Genomic DNA, 17,196 nt, shown 5'->3' on the forward strand with positions numbered 1-17,196 from the left:
AGCAAATTAAACAAAATTACATATTGATTAAATCACACACACAGAGATGTCTGCATCAAATTAGTAATGAGAATGACAGTGGCATGAAACATTCATATGCATACCTTGATTTGGAGCTGCCTCTGCAGTAGAATACAAACACAAATCATTCCATAAACATAACACACACATATTGTGTTATAAAATAGCCTCACTGATGCTCCTCAGGCTGTCTTCTCTCTGAAACAAACTATTTAAATCCCACTTTCTTTTTGTTTGGGCACATATAGTACTGTACAAAAGTCTCAAACAACCTCTTATTTTTTATATTTATCTTCAAAGGAGCCAGACTTTTTGTAAATTTCTAAAAGTGGTCTTAACAAACAATTATCCAGACTTTCAGAAGGTCTTTAAAAGTGTTTTTTTTTGTGTGAGCGCCTTTTCAATAACTTTAATCAGTTCATTCCTTGTGCCTGACCATTATCAGAAGGGTTTTGTTTTTGTTAAGCCACTTAACTCTGACTTGTGAATATGTGTTGTATCTTTAGTTGAATTTATAAAAAATGCAAAAGATAACAGAATTTTACGGGCATAAAACAATATTTTTGCAACAATAAGGTGCTGTTAGGTAAAATCTGGCATATCTCAGCATGTGTGCAGTGTTTCTGTAAAAAAAGAACACAAAATGAGGAAAACTGGACAAGTGGAAGGGAAAACAATAAGTGGCATGCAAACTGAAAAAAAGAGGCCTTTCTAAAAGAACAGAAACAGGGAGAAAAGTTGATACACAAAAACATACTATAACACTATTAGTGATGGATTGAGCCTGGACCTTGACATTATTGAAGCAGTGTGGGATCATCTTCACAGAGAACAGAACTAAAAGCAGTCAGAGAGGGGTAGCTAAAGACGTTGCACAGTGCTGTATAAAAACAGCTTGCAAGAATTATTAGAAGTGTAAGGAGCACCTAAGGTACAGAAACTGTAGTTGAGCTATCCACTGAAATGATCAATATGACACAAAGATTTTAGTGATTTAATGTCACTTACAGTTTTGAGTTCTCACTCGTTAACATTGCCCTTTGCAGATAGCTCAGGATAGCAAATAATTTTGCTGCAGGACTTGAATTGGCCCTTATCTGTCAGAAACTTTCATCTTAACTAACGTGAGATTGTGAAAAAAAAACAAAACAATTTCATATTTGACATACCTGAATGTGTCACATCACGGACCTCCAGAGATGTCTAAAAAACCCTACATGCAATGAGGGGTTCTCATGTGCTTCTCTCAGCCGTTAGACAAGATAAATGTATCTGTTTTATATTGACAAGGGTTAAGTGGCAGTAAGGTGTTACAATATAAAATAGGTATTTCCCAAAATAATGATTGCAATTGCTTTTGCATTAAAATGTTGAAACTAATGCATGAAAAATATAAAATATTAGATGTTCGCTATGCTGTTGAGATTTCAATGATGGAAGACACTAAAGAGAAATCCTGTTAGTGCTGGTGTTGATGTGATAGTCGGTGAGTCATCATTTCAGCCATGAAATGAGTGCCAGGCAGCTTAGACTGCAACAGCAGTTACTGTTTGCTTTGGCATGTGGACACACACACACACACACACACACACACACACACACACACACACACACACACACACACACACACACACACACACACACACACACACACACACACACATTCAGCGACACAAATACAAACCAGGAAAACATTTTGTTTGTCAGTAGAAGTTTTACACTTTGGGTAAAAAGAAATGCATGTCCTCCTGCAGTGGTGGGAATCAAAAAGTAATCACAGTACAGTGGGTATGTGATGCTATGAAGACAATCGTCTATGATACATCACAATATCTATGAAGGAGGAAGTGTGTGTATATCACTTTTAATCAACCTAAATGACATTGTTGTGCTGGTCTGCCATTTTCTTGTGGGACTTTCTTCTACTTTAGTCTGAGATTTTTAAGTTTCACTCACCCTTGTTTATCTGCAAGCACGAGGAGTAATGACCCTAATGCAGTCACGTGGAGAAGAAAGTACACCCTCAACCAGCTCAAAGCTTTAACAAATCAAGACATGATACAAAATGGTTCTAAAATTAGGTAATGCAACTTCAGGTGAACAATGCCACATGTTGCAGCGTGACATTATTTATTTAACAAAAGCTAATCCAAGCCTCACTTCTTAACGATATTGGTTCAGTTTATTGAGGTTTCTATCCATTTGTTTATGCATAGCTCTCCTCAAGTTCCACCACAGCATTTTAACCAGGCTGAGGTCTGGACTTTGACTGGATCATTGCAACACCTGGATTCTTTCCTTTTTCAGCCTTTCTGTTGTCAGTTTGCTGCTGCTCACATCTGTCTCTAGAATACTTTGGTATACAGAGGAGTTCATGGTTGATTCAGTGACTGCAAGGTGCCCAGGTCCTGTGGCTGTCATCATAACTTATCACCTCTCCACCACCATGCTTGACAGGATGAGGTGTTGTGCTGATATGCTGTGTTTGGTTTTATCCAAATGTGATGTGGTGCAGTTTGGTCTCACCAGACCAAAGGTCATTGTTACAGGAGGCTTGTGGTTTGTTCAGGAGAAACTCTGCAAATCTAATCTGTGCTGCCATGTTCTTTTTAGAGAGAAGAACCTTTCCTTTGTTTTATTCACATGGCCAGTATTCTAAGCTATGGGTTTTTGTAGAAACGGTACAAGAACACAGAGGCACTGTAACATCGGCTCTCTAGCTCACACGTCCTCGTACCTTAATGTCTGCTCCCCACTCTAACTGAATATTGAGCCCTAAACAAACAGATGGAGGATAAAGACAGACAGAGCAACTTTAAACCCTGCTGTTGCTATGACAACACTGACTGGCCTCCATGTGAGAACAGTGAAGTGGTCACTGTGGAAAAACAGGTGAACAGTAGATAAGTAAGGAAAAACAAACCGATTTGCTCTCCAAGACCTCTTCTTCAACCGGCTCCAGACGGATCTCCTGCGGAACAAAAGGAAGTGATGAGTCCTTTACCAGTGACTCATTTTAATTTCTCTCAGTATAACCCGTCATTCACAGTCTTTATTTACAAGTATTACACGGCCCATTGGTATGCTTTTACAGATTTATTGTCACATATATGAGCTGTTACTACCATGCAAACAGCTCTAGATGCTCAGTTCCAGGAAGCCTTCTCTGCTCCTTGTTTCTGTATGAGTTTATGAAGGCAAATATCTTTATATGGCCATCTAAGGCCATATAAATACATCTCTGGTGTGAGCATAGAAGCCAAACCCAATCACAAGAAAGCTGTCTTGAAGAAGGAGAAGATAAAATGGGTTGGTGCAGACAGAAGATGAGATATCAATATGAATAATTAATTATATTATATATAAACTCTGAATTATACTAAGAAACTCAAAGATACTCCAGCAGCTGAAAGTGAGAAAATCAAGTCTCCTTGAAACCTGCAATGACTGATTTTTCCAGCTGTTGGCAACACAAACAAGTTGCAGAGCAGAACAAAGAAAGAAATATCTAGACAAACCAGTTGTTGTTTTGTTGTTGTTTGTTTTAGTAGAGCTCTTTTTTTGGTAATCATCTCATGAGCTCTAAGATTTATCTTCTGAGTCCTTGTGGTTACCATGTATGAGTATAACTACATAATAAATAAATTAATAAATACATTCAACTAAAACAACATTACTATAGCGATACATTTTTCAAAATTAAAATATATAAACCAAGAATGAAAATAAAATATTGAAATCTTCATAAAATAATTAAAAATGTTTAAAAGGATGATTAAAAATAAAAAGAGAGACATTTAATAATGGATTCCTTTGTATAGCTGAATCCTAATTGGGTTTTCACCTGTTTTTATGACTTTATTTTTTCTTACTATCATATATAACAATAATAATAATAATAATAATAATGACGACAATAAAGCTTTGAAAAGAAAATATAGCATTTAGAGTCAACTGGGGTTTAAATTTCAGGTATTTATATTATTCATATTTATGCTTGAAGTTGTTCACAGTCTTGCACTTCTAATGTAAACAGATCACAGCTTTTCTGGGTTTGCATGTCGATTTATTTTATCTACTTTTACACCACATTTCATGCAGAGAGCAGCCATGATGGTTTGTGTGCAGCTGGTATTTCCTCTGTACGTACATATGTGCATGTGTTTGCATGTGGGTGGGTGTTGTTGGACGAGTGAATATGTTGACACACTTTTAAATCCACTTGCCATAATCTCAGGTTAGTTTCAGAAAATGATGCAAAGCTCAGATGGTTGAAACAGAGACAGGAGAAAGATGTGAAACAGGAAATGTCAGAGAGAGACCCACAAGAAGAAGGTAGGAAGGAGAGGAGACTGGAAAGGCTGAGCGAAAGGTCAAGTAACCTTTTGTTCTAGGCGGTCGATAAGTTTCTGCAGTCTGTTGACCTGGATTATCCACTGGCTGTCTTCATCATAAACACCTGGAGGGGAGAGAGAAGCAGAGAGAAGGATGGATTTCAGTCAGAAAGGTGGCGATGAAAGGTGCTGCATACATCGACTGTATTTTAAACACTTTCCATCGACTGCTTCAACAGTCGCTGTAGTAAGTGGTGGCGGTGTGCCAGGAGGCATTTTAAGGATCCCTTTCATGTCATGCGACAAGAAACCAGGCCAATCAATGAGAAAAGCTTTGAGCACTGTAATCGAAGGTCCTAGATGCTCTGTAGTTTTTTCGCAGATGTCCTAGCAACCACATCTGGCGCTATAATCCAGGTCGACGGTTAAAAACGTATAACAATGAAAACAAAAACCACTGGAAACATGTAACTGTTAAGGTCAAGGTCAAATTTATTTATATAGCACATTTCAAACTGATGTGGATAAAGGAAAATTTATCAGGATTCTAAGCAGAAATATTATAAAAATCATACATAGATTTCATATTTATTTAATTTGAATCAGGTTTTATGACAGTTAAGTAAAATCTAGATGCAATTAAAAAAACAGAAGAAATTGGAGGTGATGGCAAAACAACTCCAGGAACAGCTAAACAAGCTGAAAACTAAAGCAGGTTAATTAATTGTACAGTATAGTGACTACAGTCCTGTATAATGTCAGAGCTTGTGGTAAACAGCACATACTGTGTAGTAGTATCTGGAGTTGGTTAGTAATAGATTATAGAACAAAAGAAGTAACTCAGATTACAGAAATAAGCAGCCATTAAGAAGCCATTTTTTCTCACTATAATTGACAGTGACTACAAAAACATAAAAAAAGCTTTGTAGATGTAATCAAAGTCAATAGCTGACCCCTAATCTGACCCTGCACCCCTGCTAAACTGATATTAGCAGGGGTGCTAATATAATTATGTTTTAGCAAACTGGAACTGGAACCCAGCTACAGAGCTAACAACAGGACAGCCAATTATAGTGCGCTCTGCAGGTACTGGATTGAGACTTGCCACTGACCTCCAAATATGTGCAACCTCAAACCTCCACCTGCGCACCAGACGAGTGGCTTTGAAACTAAACATAGAAACACATGTGGTCACAGCCTTCCTCCACCTCAATCTCCCTCTGTGTGTCTCACTGCACTGTTTCTCTCACACCTACATGACCTTCCTTCCCCTCCTGTGCTCTGCTCTCCCTCGGTGTGACTCTGGTCCAGCAGCTTTTTTTTGCTTCTGGCAGAAACAACACAGGATAACTCAAGGAAGGAATCACAGTTGAACATAACGCAACACAACATGGCGATGGAGAGTTATTCAAACATAAAAAAACATAAAAAACCCCACCTGAACTGACGAGGCTAAAGAGAGGGTTGTTGGGGGAGAGGCTGTTGTTCCTCTGAAGCCTCCGATTAGAGCGACGACCGGACCACTGGATGGACAACACCTCTGGCTTCACAGGACCCTGTCTTGAATCAAAACAGGCCAGTAAATATTCTAAGCCTCACATATTTCAGCATACATTTTTACTTTCTTTTTGTTTTTCTTAAAAAATGTCAAACCGCTGAAGGACACACTGCATCACAGCCCTCTGTAAAGTACACATGCTCTTTCAGCACATGTCGTATGTGGTCATCACAAAATTACAGTTAAATTATTTGTTTTTTTCTTCTATTTCTTACAATCTGTGATGAGAATCAGGTGTCTGGAGCCACAGTTGTCTTGACTTGCATTACATTTCTATGTAATGCTGGTCTGACAGTGATACTAATGGCAGTGACAAGGTATGTGCACCTACAGGGTGTCTTCACCTAAGATTTATCTTACTGCTGTCAAGTTGTTGGTTCCCATACTTTGAAGGGACCTCAGGGTGTCTGTGAGTAGGCTGTGTGTGAACATGCATGATTATGTGTGTGTGTGTGTGTGTGTGTACATAGCATGTCATAATTCTATTTTGAACTCGTTCCACATTTTAAACACCCTACGTGCTCACTTTTTCAGTTCCAGGACTATTACCAGATACAGTCACGTGGAAAACAAGGTCCTGTGTAACCAGACCATGCAATGATCAGAGAAACTACAAACCCAGTCAAACAAGAAATGATTGCTTACAGTACATTATTGCTGCTAAATGTGCTTCTACAGTCATGGGTATATTTAGTTTTTCACACACTGCTTCTGTATTCTGGTTTACTTTTGTTAAACAAATGATGGCACACTGTAATCACGTGTTGATTTTCATCTGCGGTTGTGTTTAATAGCAAGAAAACCAACAAAGCTTTTGAAACTGAAGTTTTATAAGGAATAATGAACAAAAATTTCAGGAAGCTGATGTTGGAGACTGATGGCAGATGAACAGCAAAACACAGTAAAACATTATTACTACTAAAATGGAAGGAATTTGAGGTATAAGATCAACTTATACTCTAGATGTGAACTTTACAAACCCTTCACTTATTACAGCAGCAGGGTGAGGATGAAAAAGTGAAATAAGGAAATAATAGAAAAATAAAAAAGGAAAAATAAACAGTGGGAGTGGTATACACAGACATACATGTATATTATAGCTCCATCCTACACGGTGGCTGTAACAGCTTATTGCTGAAGGAGCTGCTCAGGGCCTCCAGTCTCATGCAGGGGTGAGAGGTGTTACCCATAATGGATATGAGCTTGGCTAACATCCTCCTCTCACCTACCTCCTTTATAGAGTCTACGGGACTGGCCTGGACACATCTGGCCCTCTTCACCAGTCTATTAAGCTATTTTCTTCCGTATTCTTCTTTAATTCAAAGGAAGACTGAATCTGTTCTTTCAAACATGTTTAAAGGTTTACTTTGATTTTTAAAAAGTCACACAGAAAACATTTTACATGGGATACACTTGTTTTTCAAGACTGTGTGATCGAAACTTTGTTTTTCAACTGTAACTGTGCAGTATTCAGGAGTGCACTCGTTTCAGTCTTAATGTAATGACTTTTGAAGCAACCAGGTTTTCTTCAGCTTGATCTGGTTTTGTTGGGAAGAGAGTGGTGGGGCATAGCACAGTTTTTAATTCACAAGCTGCTGTCTAATACATCTATACCACTGAGACTTGATGAGGACAGATTGGGAGGGGCAGATCCCTTTTGATCTGCCAGTGAGTCATAATCTCACCTACATAGCTGCTTTAATTGCTAAAACTTTCAGAGATATCTAGCAGATCAAAGCACAACAGCTTCCCCATCCACATGTTCCTCCTACAGTTTTTATGCCAACTGAGGAGGAGGGAAAAGAGGTTTCGAAGCTGGAGAGCAAAGTGCGACTTAGTAGAAGGGGAATAAAAGTCAAGATCTCAATGCTCATCTTCTTCCAGAGGGGATGAAGAAGAAGATGATGCCAATCCAATAGGAAACATAAAGCTCTTGAGCTATTGTTATGGCCCAAGCTCAGTTCTGAGTAATACCATCATAGCCTATTCACATATATAACTGAATACAAAAACCTATTTTAAACCACCAGAGAGAGAACCACATCTCCGAATGTTTGGAAGGACGGAGCAATTCAAACGCACAAGGCAATTTCTCCAGTGAGACGGCTGCAGGAAGAGGAGAAGCTGCTTGGGGAGCGAGGGACAGTCACACTTTGAAATGACGTGAGAATGAAAGAACGATGCATTTAGAGGGAAGACAGTCTGTGAAGGTCTCCTTAATTTAAAGGTCGTTTATCCCAGCGCATCATTTTCTGCCCATGAGAATAAATGTCAACATAATTATTGTGTGAAACAAAATATTATGGAAAGCAAAACTGTATCAACCCAAAAATATAACTGGAAGTAAAATGATTTGATGAGGATTTGGATCTTTGGTTGCGATTTTGATAACTGCAGATGTAACATGGGAAAAGATACAGACTGAAGCCACCCCCTCATTTCTCTACTGTTTCCTATTTTTATTTCTGAGATGAAAATGGGAAAATAGGTGTAGTGAGCTCTTGAAATATGTCCAAACATGTATGGAAATGCAGTATATAAGGCAAAATCAGAGACTGTACAGTTCTAATGAGCTTGGAAGTCAATAATTGGAGCTTGAGAAGAAAAGTGACTGGACTTTGAAGTTTTTTTTTTAAAACGTTCCACCTCTCATCCAAGAAGCTTCTTCAGTTCAGAGTCACTATTTGGTATGACCAGCTTCATTTTTTAAACACAGCATAAACTCTTTGGGAGGTTTGTAGTAATTTGTAGCCCTCAGGAATAGTTCTCCAGGCTTAGTGAAGGACATTCAAAGCTCTTCTTTGGATGCTGGCTGCCTTTAGATGGTCCCACACTGCTTCAGTAATGTTGAGGTCCAGACTCTGTGGAGGACAATCCACGACTGATCGTGTTCCATTGTTTTTCTATCAAGGTTTCCTTTGGCTGCATTGGCAGTCTGTTTGGGATCATTGCCATACAGAAAAAATAACCTTTTGCACATCAGATCTTTTCCAGATGGTGTATGATGGTTGTTTAAAATCTGATTGTACTTCTGTGCACCACCACCACCAGCTGAAATGCAGCCCTGAACAATGACAGAGACTCCATCATGCTTTACAGATGGCTGTAGACGTGCACTGCTACACTTGTCGCCTGACCTCCTCCGTACAAGCTGATGATGACTTGAATGAAAAGTTCCAAATTTAGATTCATCACTCCATCAGACCGGTTGCCCCTGATTTTCTGTGCAGTTTTTGTGTAATTTGGCATACCTCAACCTTTTCTCCTTGTTTAGTTCCTTAAGCATAGATTCTAGTCAGCCACCATTTCTGATGAGGCTTCATTGAACAGTAGACGGATCAACTGAAGGTTCAGATGCATTTCTCAGGTCCTTTGTTGGTTTTTTTGCTGGGTTTCGTCAGAGATTCTTCGTAGCTGCATCCATGGTATGAACTTTAAAACCCAACGTCGCCTCGCTCTTAAGTTACTGCACTGGGTGTCCATGCTTTCTGCCCTGAGGATCAAAAATTAGCACTTGATTTTGGAATCACTCGTGTCATTCTGCCTGAATTTGATCAGCAAATGTCAAGGAAAATTCTGTATGATTTCCAGCAGAGGGCATAAAAATAAATAGCATTGTTCCTGTACTGCACTCCAAAGCCTCTCAGTGCTGGAGTGTCACATGTCTGTCAAAGATACCAGCTGCTCTACACCGAGCTTCGACCTTTGCTGCATAAAGATTAAGGTGGCAAAAAACCCCAGAAGGACTTAAGGACTGCGATTAATGTGTTTGGAATACCAAATACTTTATCTTTAATCTAACAAACAGATTAATTCCAATATTTTCTTTTCTCTTTATTTAAAGATCAAAGATAAAACTGTCACTGTTACACGTGTGAGGCTGAAGAAACCAATCTTTTTCAACCTTATGCTTCTCTGAAAGTCAGCTTTAGCAAACAACGTTGTGTCTTCTTAAACCTCATTTAAATCATATCTCATTTTTCCAGCATCCAATAAGCACTTAATTAGAAACACAGCAAGAGTTTGCAATGGAGTCTTTTCTGCAATATGTTTCCTCCGCAGAGACCCGAAGAGCAATTAGAGAAACACAAAACAAGGGCAGCCTGGAATTAAAAACAAAACAAAACAAATGTATTATTTAGTAACAGTTCAATTTCAGAATCTGATGAATGCAGGTTTGGTTACAAATGGCACCAAATTGTGGCTCAGTTGTTGATCTGAGACTGGTGACAGGTGCATCATTACCTGTGCTTTAAATACACCAGGATTAAAATGAACACAGACAAGACCTGCAGGGGACACCCATCTACATCCACACTTACACCATATATAATATGTTGCACGCTGGTGAGTCATCCTCACTAATGAGGCATGTCTGATTCCTGAACGCAGATCCAGACTGATCAAATATTTTGAGCACATGCGGGAAACAGAGTCCACTAAGAACATGAGCCTCGGGTTGAATCATCACTCCTTCACCTTTCACACTCAGAGGCGAGTATTCATTAGCAGTCAGTGCATTTATAAAAATTATGATAATAAGATCATGACCACATTAAGTCATATTTTTAATATTCTAGTATTCATAAACATGGCTTGCAGTAGTAAAAACAAACACACAACAAAACAAACTCCCATTTTTACACATTTTCATGATGATTGTGAACAGTTGTGACAACACAGCAGCAGAAATTCAACAACCCTGATTCTGAAAAAGAATGCTGCATAAACTGTTAATAAAAACAGAATGCAGTGATTCCCAAATCTCATAAACCCATATTTCATTCACAACAGAAAACATATCAAATGTTTAAACTGAGAAAGCGTACCATTTTAAGAAAAATATGAGCTCATTTTTAAATTAAAGGCAGGAATATGTCTTAAAGATGTTTTTTCAGGGGCATGTTTACCACTGTGTAGCATCCCTCCTACTTCCTTCAGCAGCCTGTAAACATCTGGGAACTGAGGAGAGCAGCTGCTGGATATTTGGGAGAGGTTGTCCCATTCTTGCCTGATAGAAGAGTCTAGCTGCTTAACATATGTTTTGTTTCACGATGCTCCAAATGTTTCAGTTGGTGAGAGGTCTGGACTGCAGGCAGGCCAGTCGAAGCCATGCTATTGTAATAAATGCAGTATGCAGTTTAGCATCTTCCTGCTGAAGTATGCAAGACCTTCCCTGAAAAATCCTCTGGATGTTATATGTTGCATATGTTGCTTTAAAGCCAAATCCAGATGTGTAAGCTTCTAATTTCACCACAGGCACTGTAATGCACCTTCATCCTATCAGAGATGCAGGCCTTTGAGCTGAGCATTGATAACATGCCGGATAGTGCCTCTCCACTTTAGTCCAAGGGATGTAGTGTCCAACATTTTTCAAGAAGAATTTTACATTTTGATTTTTCTGACCACAGAACGTTTTTTTTTTTACTTTTCCTCAGAAACCTGATTATTCTGTGCCCATGCAGTGATTTCAATGAATCACATCTTTCTTTAATACAATACTACCTGAAGACCAAAGATCGCGGGCATCCAATATTTATCCCTGGCCTTGTTCCTTGTGCACAGAGATTTTTTGATAATAATAAATAAATAAATATTCAAAGTCTTAGTCTGAAAATGTGTCTGAGAAACTCTCTGAGATCCTCTTTTTTTTATACACAATCATATTATTGACTTGTTGCCCATTAACTGAACTACCTGCAGTATGCTCTTTTTAGCGCTACTTTTCCAGCCTTTTGTTGCTCTTGTCCTAATTTTCTTAATGTGTTGTTACCATGAAATTCAAAATGAGCAAATATTCTTCATTAATCAGTAAAATATCTAAACTTAAACATTTGATATATGTTCAGTATATTAAATCATATCAAATCAGATTTCACTCAGTGTTTTTATATGCCATTCATCCATTAATCATTAGTTATTATTAATCTCTGGTTATATTTCACAGCTTGCTTTTTGTCCTGTATTCCTCCCCTTACTGCTGGCGGTTTCTTCCTGTTAAGAGGGAGTTTTTCCTTTCCACTGTTACCAAGTGCTTGCTCAAAGGGGTTTGTTTGATTGTTGGGGTTTCTCTGTACTATTGTAGGGTCTTTACCTTAAAATATTAATCACCTTGGGGTGTTGTTGTGATTTGGCACTATATAAATAAAATAGAATTGAATTGAACTGAACTGAAATATTTATAAATATTTTTATATATATTGTATTGTATTTTACACTGCACTGACTGATCTGGCACCATTTGTTAACGCAACATTTGGCACCTTATCTGTGCAAAAAGAAAGAGAAAGAACTGAAAGATCCTAAAATGCAAACGAGAACTACAGTAGATGTTTTAGCTCATATGAGCACTGTGCTTCAGTTCTCTCAGATACTAATAAGCCTTCTTTAATTTCCTCCACTTTGTCAACATTTCTTCGTGGAGAACAGGTTAATCAGATAAATTAGGACAAATAACTGCTGGATTGCAACAGAAAGCAGGTGTGTTTCACAAACACTTAAGAAGAACCTATGCTGGCATCCTTAAGTCTAAAATGTGGGAGGCAAACTGGTGTGTGTGGTTTAAAAAAAAAAGTGAGAGCTGTAATTATTGGTGCTATTGTACAATATATTCTGCCCAAGTTTGAAAGACTAATTGTGTGTGTGTGCATGTGTGAATGACCAGGGGAGATTTGTTCTTACTTCTCCTGGCGAGTCTGCTCAGCTGTGGTTTCCATGGCACACTCCAGTGAGCTTTGAAGTGAATGAAGCTGATTGGTTGTCTCCTTCAGCAGGAAGCGGGTCACAAACTGCTCCAAGTGGGTGGACTCCTGATAATCCTGTCAATCAAGGCGGTTAGAGGAGGACAAGTTAGAGTAGGAGGCACGGTGAAGGAGGACCGAACGAGGAGAGCTGTGACACGTTTCACATGCCAGCCGGGAGTCACTCGACGCCCAGACCTCCTCTGCTAATTAAAAGATGCCCACGAGTTCATTCATTTAGAAAAGATTACACAACAGTGCTGCTGGAAAGAGAGGAGAAGAAAGAAGCAGATGTCAAACCTTTGGTCTTCTTATTAACTTATTTAATAAAAGAATCCCTGTTAGCTGTGTTTGATCCATCACACTAGACCGATGTCAGCAAAGTGTCAGTTGACGTCGAGTTAAATGTAGGATGGTGAACTTAACCTGAGTCGAGTTTAACAACAGAATGTTTCTACAAAGTGAAAACTGAATTCTTCCATGTAACATTTACCAAGCTTACAACTCATTCTTTGTTTATGTCATGATTTAAATGGAGAATTCTGTCCAACAAAAGCTTTCAGCTAATATTTTATTAATTTTGTTGGCAGTTGCCCCCAGTTGACAGATACACTTGAGTTCAGCACCTTTAGTTCACTTATAGCATGAGCAAATGCCTTGATGTGGTAACTGCAAATGCAGGTGGATGATATACTGTAAGGTACACCCAACTTGACTCAGTTGAGAAAGCTGCTAATGTTCAGTAGTTCAGATATTTATTTCTGTCTGAGATCAGTCATTTTTATTTCAATAAATCTTTTTTTGGCTCTTTGGATCCAGGATTCATGTTCCAAAAGAAGCAAAAATCTAAACAGGAGGTGACGGCACAGAAAATGACAGGAGGTGATTTAATAGGAACTGATCTGCTGGTGTGTGTGTGTCAACACTGATATACAGTTAGATCCATCATTTGTTGGACAAAAACTTTTTTTTGTAGTTTTGCCTCTGTACACTGCCATTGTGATTTTGTGCTTTAATTAAAGAGGTTTTGCAAAAGAAAGAATAACCAGTTTTATACACTTGACTTCATTTTCGGAGGTTCAAAACTAACTGGAGAAACTAATATATTTGTTTTCTAAATATAAAGATTTTAATACTTGGATGAAAATTGTTTGCAGCCAATGGCTGCCTGAAGTCATGCTCTGCTGGCCCTTTAATGCAGCCACCTTTAGTTTAGATGTCTTTCAGTTTTGTCTTCAGTAATTCAAAAGCTTCTCTGTTGGGCTGATATCAGGTGACTATCTTGGTCATTGAAGAATATCTCATTTCTGTACCTTGAAAAACTGTTGGATTGCTTTTGCACCACACTTTGGGTCATTATTGATATTTGATTGATATTTATTTATTCATCCAGTCATCACATATTACGCAGACTGTGCACTGTCCACATTTAGTTAAATCTGAGCAGAGAGTTTAGCGCTGTACACTTCAGAGTTCATCCTGATGCTTCTGCTAGCAGTCACATCAATGAACACCAGGGACCCAGTCCCACTCACAGCAATACATCCAAATACTATAATATTGTGTACATCATGTTTGACAGATGATGTGATATGCTTCATATCATAAGCTGTTTCTCTCCTTCTGCATAATTTCCTCTTCCCATTATTTTGGTACAAGTTCATCTTGGTTTAATTGGTCCAAATAATTTTTACAGAACTGTGAAGGCCCTTTTATTCTGGTGAAGTCTAATCTGGCCGTCCTGTTCTTCAGTGTAACCAGTGGTTTGTACCGTTTTGTTAACCTGCTGTAGTTTCCTCTTTTATGAAGGTATCAGTTGATTGACCCTGACAATGTTATATTTACCTCTTTGAGATTGTTTTTTACTTGGTTAGATTTGTGTAGTTTTTTTCTTCACAATGATTCTGTCTGTTTGTGAAGGTTCTCAGTCATCCAGGTCATCGTAGCCTAAAGAGCTTGGAGAGAAATGCATCTGGAAGTTTCTTAAAGATGTTTCACCTCTCACCCAAGAAGCTTCTTCAGTTCTAAGAGCAATTGGTGGACAGTCCCAGATTTTAAGCCCAATGAGAGCGTCTAATCACACACGCAAAAGTCACAATCAGGTTGTGGGTCACAATCAGCCAAGGTTTCGGGTAAACCCATTGTGAAACCTAGCCCTACCCTATCATGTGACTTACTGAGGTCAAATGGCCCAGGATGTGAGTGGGCGTTAAGGCGTCTGGGAGGGGATCTCAAAACTGGATTATAGATGGCAGACAGTTGGTGTCGTAAGCCACCGCCTCTGTTCAAAGATGGTCATTCACAGTGGACACAGATGGCTTCTTTCACTCCTCTTTCAAACCACTTGTCTTCTCTGACCAAAATGTGAACACTGGCGTCCATAAATGATTGACCATTGTCTTTACGATGCAAATGAACAGCTGAGTCTTGTCCCGTCGAAGTGGCTCTGATTCTTTAAGGCCTTTTGGTGTTGCTGAGCTGATAATCAGAATGGACCAGACTTTTAAATTTTACTTCTCCTTGTTGCTATCTGATAAACTCTCTTACTTGAATCAACATGTCTTTGACCTTATAGTGAAAGCTCTAGTGAAAAGCAGCCAAAGACAAACCACCTCCAGAGCTTTTCTCTGCTTAATCTGTAATGAAACACCAAGGAGTCAGCCCTGATCTGTTTCCCAACTGTACATTTACTTTTTGGCCTCTGAAAATGGGGGCTGTGTATAAAAGTGGCTGCAATTATTAAACATATAAAACAAAATATTTGTGAAATCCTGTAATTTAAAGCTGGGAGTCTGAACTGTAAGTACACCTTTAAATACTTTAAACTGTACTTTTAAATGTGTTATGGGTAAGAGGTTAGCAAACATTTTCCAATTTACATATTCAGGAGTTCTATTTATCCACATGATGCCACTATTTGCTGCCCCTTTGGTTTGTTTTGATCTCTACTGACTCCCCCAAAACATATCAGGCTGCTAACAGCCTGAACACATTCATTAGTGTTCACTCTGTAGGGTATTTATTTATCAGAGAGAAAGTGAAAGGGTCTAAATGATGGTAAAAAAGCTGAGGGAAACTCAGTCACATGATACCATGTGCATAGTCGTGATACTATAAACATACACATGCAGTATTGAGAAGTATGGCTTTAAAGAATTAAATGTGTTATTTTTGCGGCTTTAAAGCTGTAAACAAACAGCATCAATCACCACCTCTTAATGATGCATCCTTCTTCGGATTGGTGTAACAGGTGTTTGCCTGCAGTTATTTATGGGAAATAACATGTTTACATTTCTATTGTGTTGGCAACAATCAGCTTCTTGTCATTTTGTGAGTCAGAGTTGGATATTTTTTCATGGCAGGTTGGAAAATTAGACTCCATGAGGCTTTGGAAAGATGTCATTTGTTATGCGTGGAACAGCACAGCAGGGCTAAGTGCTGTTTTGAATCTAATCAAAGGAGAGTGAGGGATGGTCAGCACAGCAGTTTGCTGTTTGCATGGCAGACCTGCTCCTACAGTTCTGAGCACCATGACTGTTTGCACACTCCACTTACAATGAGGCATATGAAGGCAAACGCTAATGCAACTTGGATTAGAGAGTGCGTAATGCATGCATGGGAGCAAAACAAAAGATAGTGTTTCTTTCTTTGGGTAACTGCTGTGTTTTTCAATAGTACGATGAAAATGGCTGAATTTTAAAAGCTGGATTTGTTTATGTGTTGTGTACATGTGTGCACACACACACACACACACACACACATAAACACACACACACTAATTGCAGTTTGTTGAGTGGGTTCCTCCTGGGAGAGAGATAAACTCTTAGCAGCTCCTCTAGCATTCAGATCATTAAGACTCTTCCCCATCAGTTCTTTTAACAACATACATACACAAAACCATATGTAAGCAGACTAGATTAGGATTAAAGATAACACAAAATCTCTGCAGTGTTTGCAGTATTACTTTTTTTTTAAAGTCTCATTATCTCGCATACACAGTTATTGTTTGATCCCCTGGCAAACGCACACACATGTACACACCTGCACACATGCCTGCGCGCTCGCTCAGCCAGAGTGAGTCACGACAAAACCGGTAAAGGTCAGTCTCCTGTGATCTCCACCTTTGTGCAAGTGTGTGTTAGCGTGTGTGTCCGTCTCAATAATGTAGAACCATTTTAAACAGCTTCATGTTTCTTTTTTTTGCCTCTTCTTTGATCTTTTATTTTCATTTGTACAAAAGGTCAAAGGAGAGCTTTGTTGAAGGCAAAGGTTTTCTATAATTTTCTACCTCATTCTCTGACCCAGAACTGCTGCTAAAATCATAGCATTTAAGTCCGCACTGAATAAATGCAATCCCAGCCCTGCAATCATACCTCAGCTTCAGCTTCAGTTAGTTGTTTTTACCCTTAGTAATTATAAAAATCCTGATTAACAATTATAATTAAATGACATCAAAAGCAAGCTGATTGAGCACAACAACTATGCTAAATAAAACCCGGTTTGCATGTTTTAATCTGTTTCTGGGGAGTGTGTAAATTTCCAC

General features: G+C 38.7%; 1 protein-coding gene across 1 annotated transcript in view; it reads right to left on the minus strand.

Annotated features, from left to right (window-relative positions):
• The window catches only part of necab1 (N-terminal EF-hand calcium binding protein 1), a 43,440-nt gene that overhangs the window by 6,088 nt on the left and 20,156 nt on the right, over nt 1-17,196 (minus strand). The window contains exons 6-9 of the mRNA XM_031750171.2: nt 12,595-12,731; nt 5,794-5,915; nt 4,404-4,480; nt 2,945-2,992 (exon numbers count right to left, since the gene is read on the minus strand). Coding sequence (XP_031606031.2) covers nt 2,945-2,992; nt 4,404-4,480; nt 5,794-5,915; nt 12,595-12,731 — 384 coding nt within the window. The remainder of the gene's footprint in view (nt 1-2,944; nt 2,993-4,403; nt 4,481-5,793; nt 5,916-12,594; nt 12,732-17,196) is intronic.

This window comes from Oreochromis aureus, linkage group 22 (genome assembly GCF_013358895.1).
Source record: "Oreochromis aureus strain Israel breed Guangdong linkage group 22, ZZ_aureus, whole genome shotgun sequence".
NCBI lineage: Eukaryota > Metazoa > Chordata > Actinopteri > Cichliformes > Cichlidae > Oreochromis > Oreochromis aureus.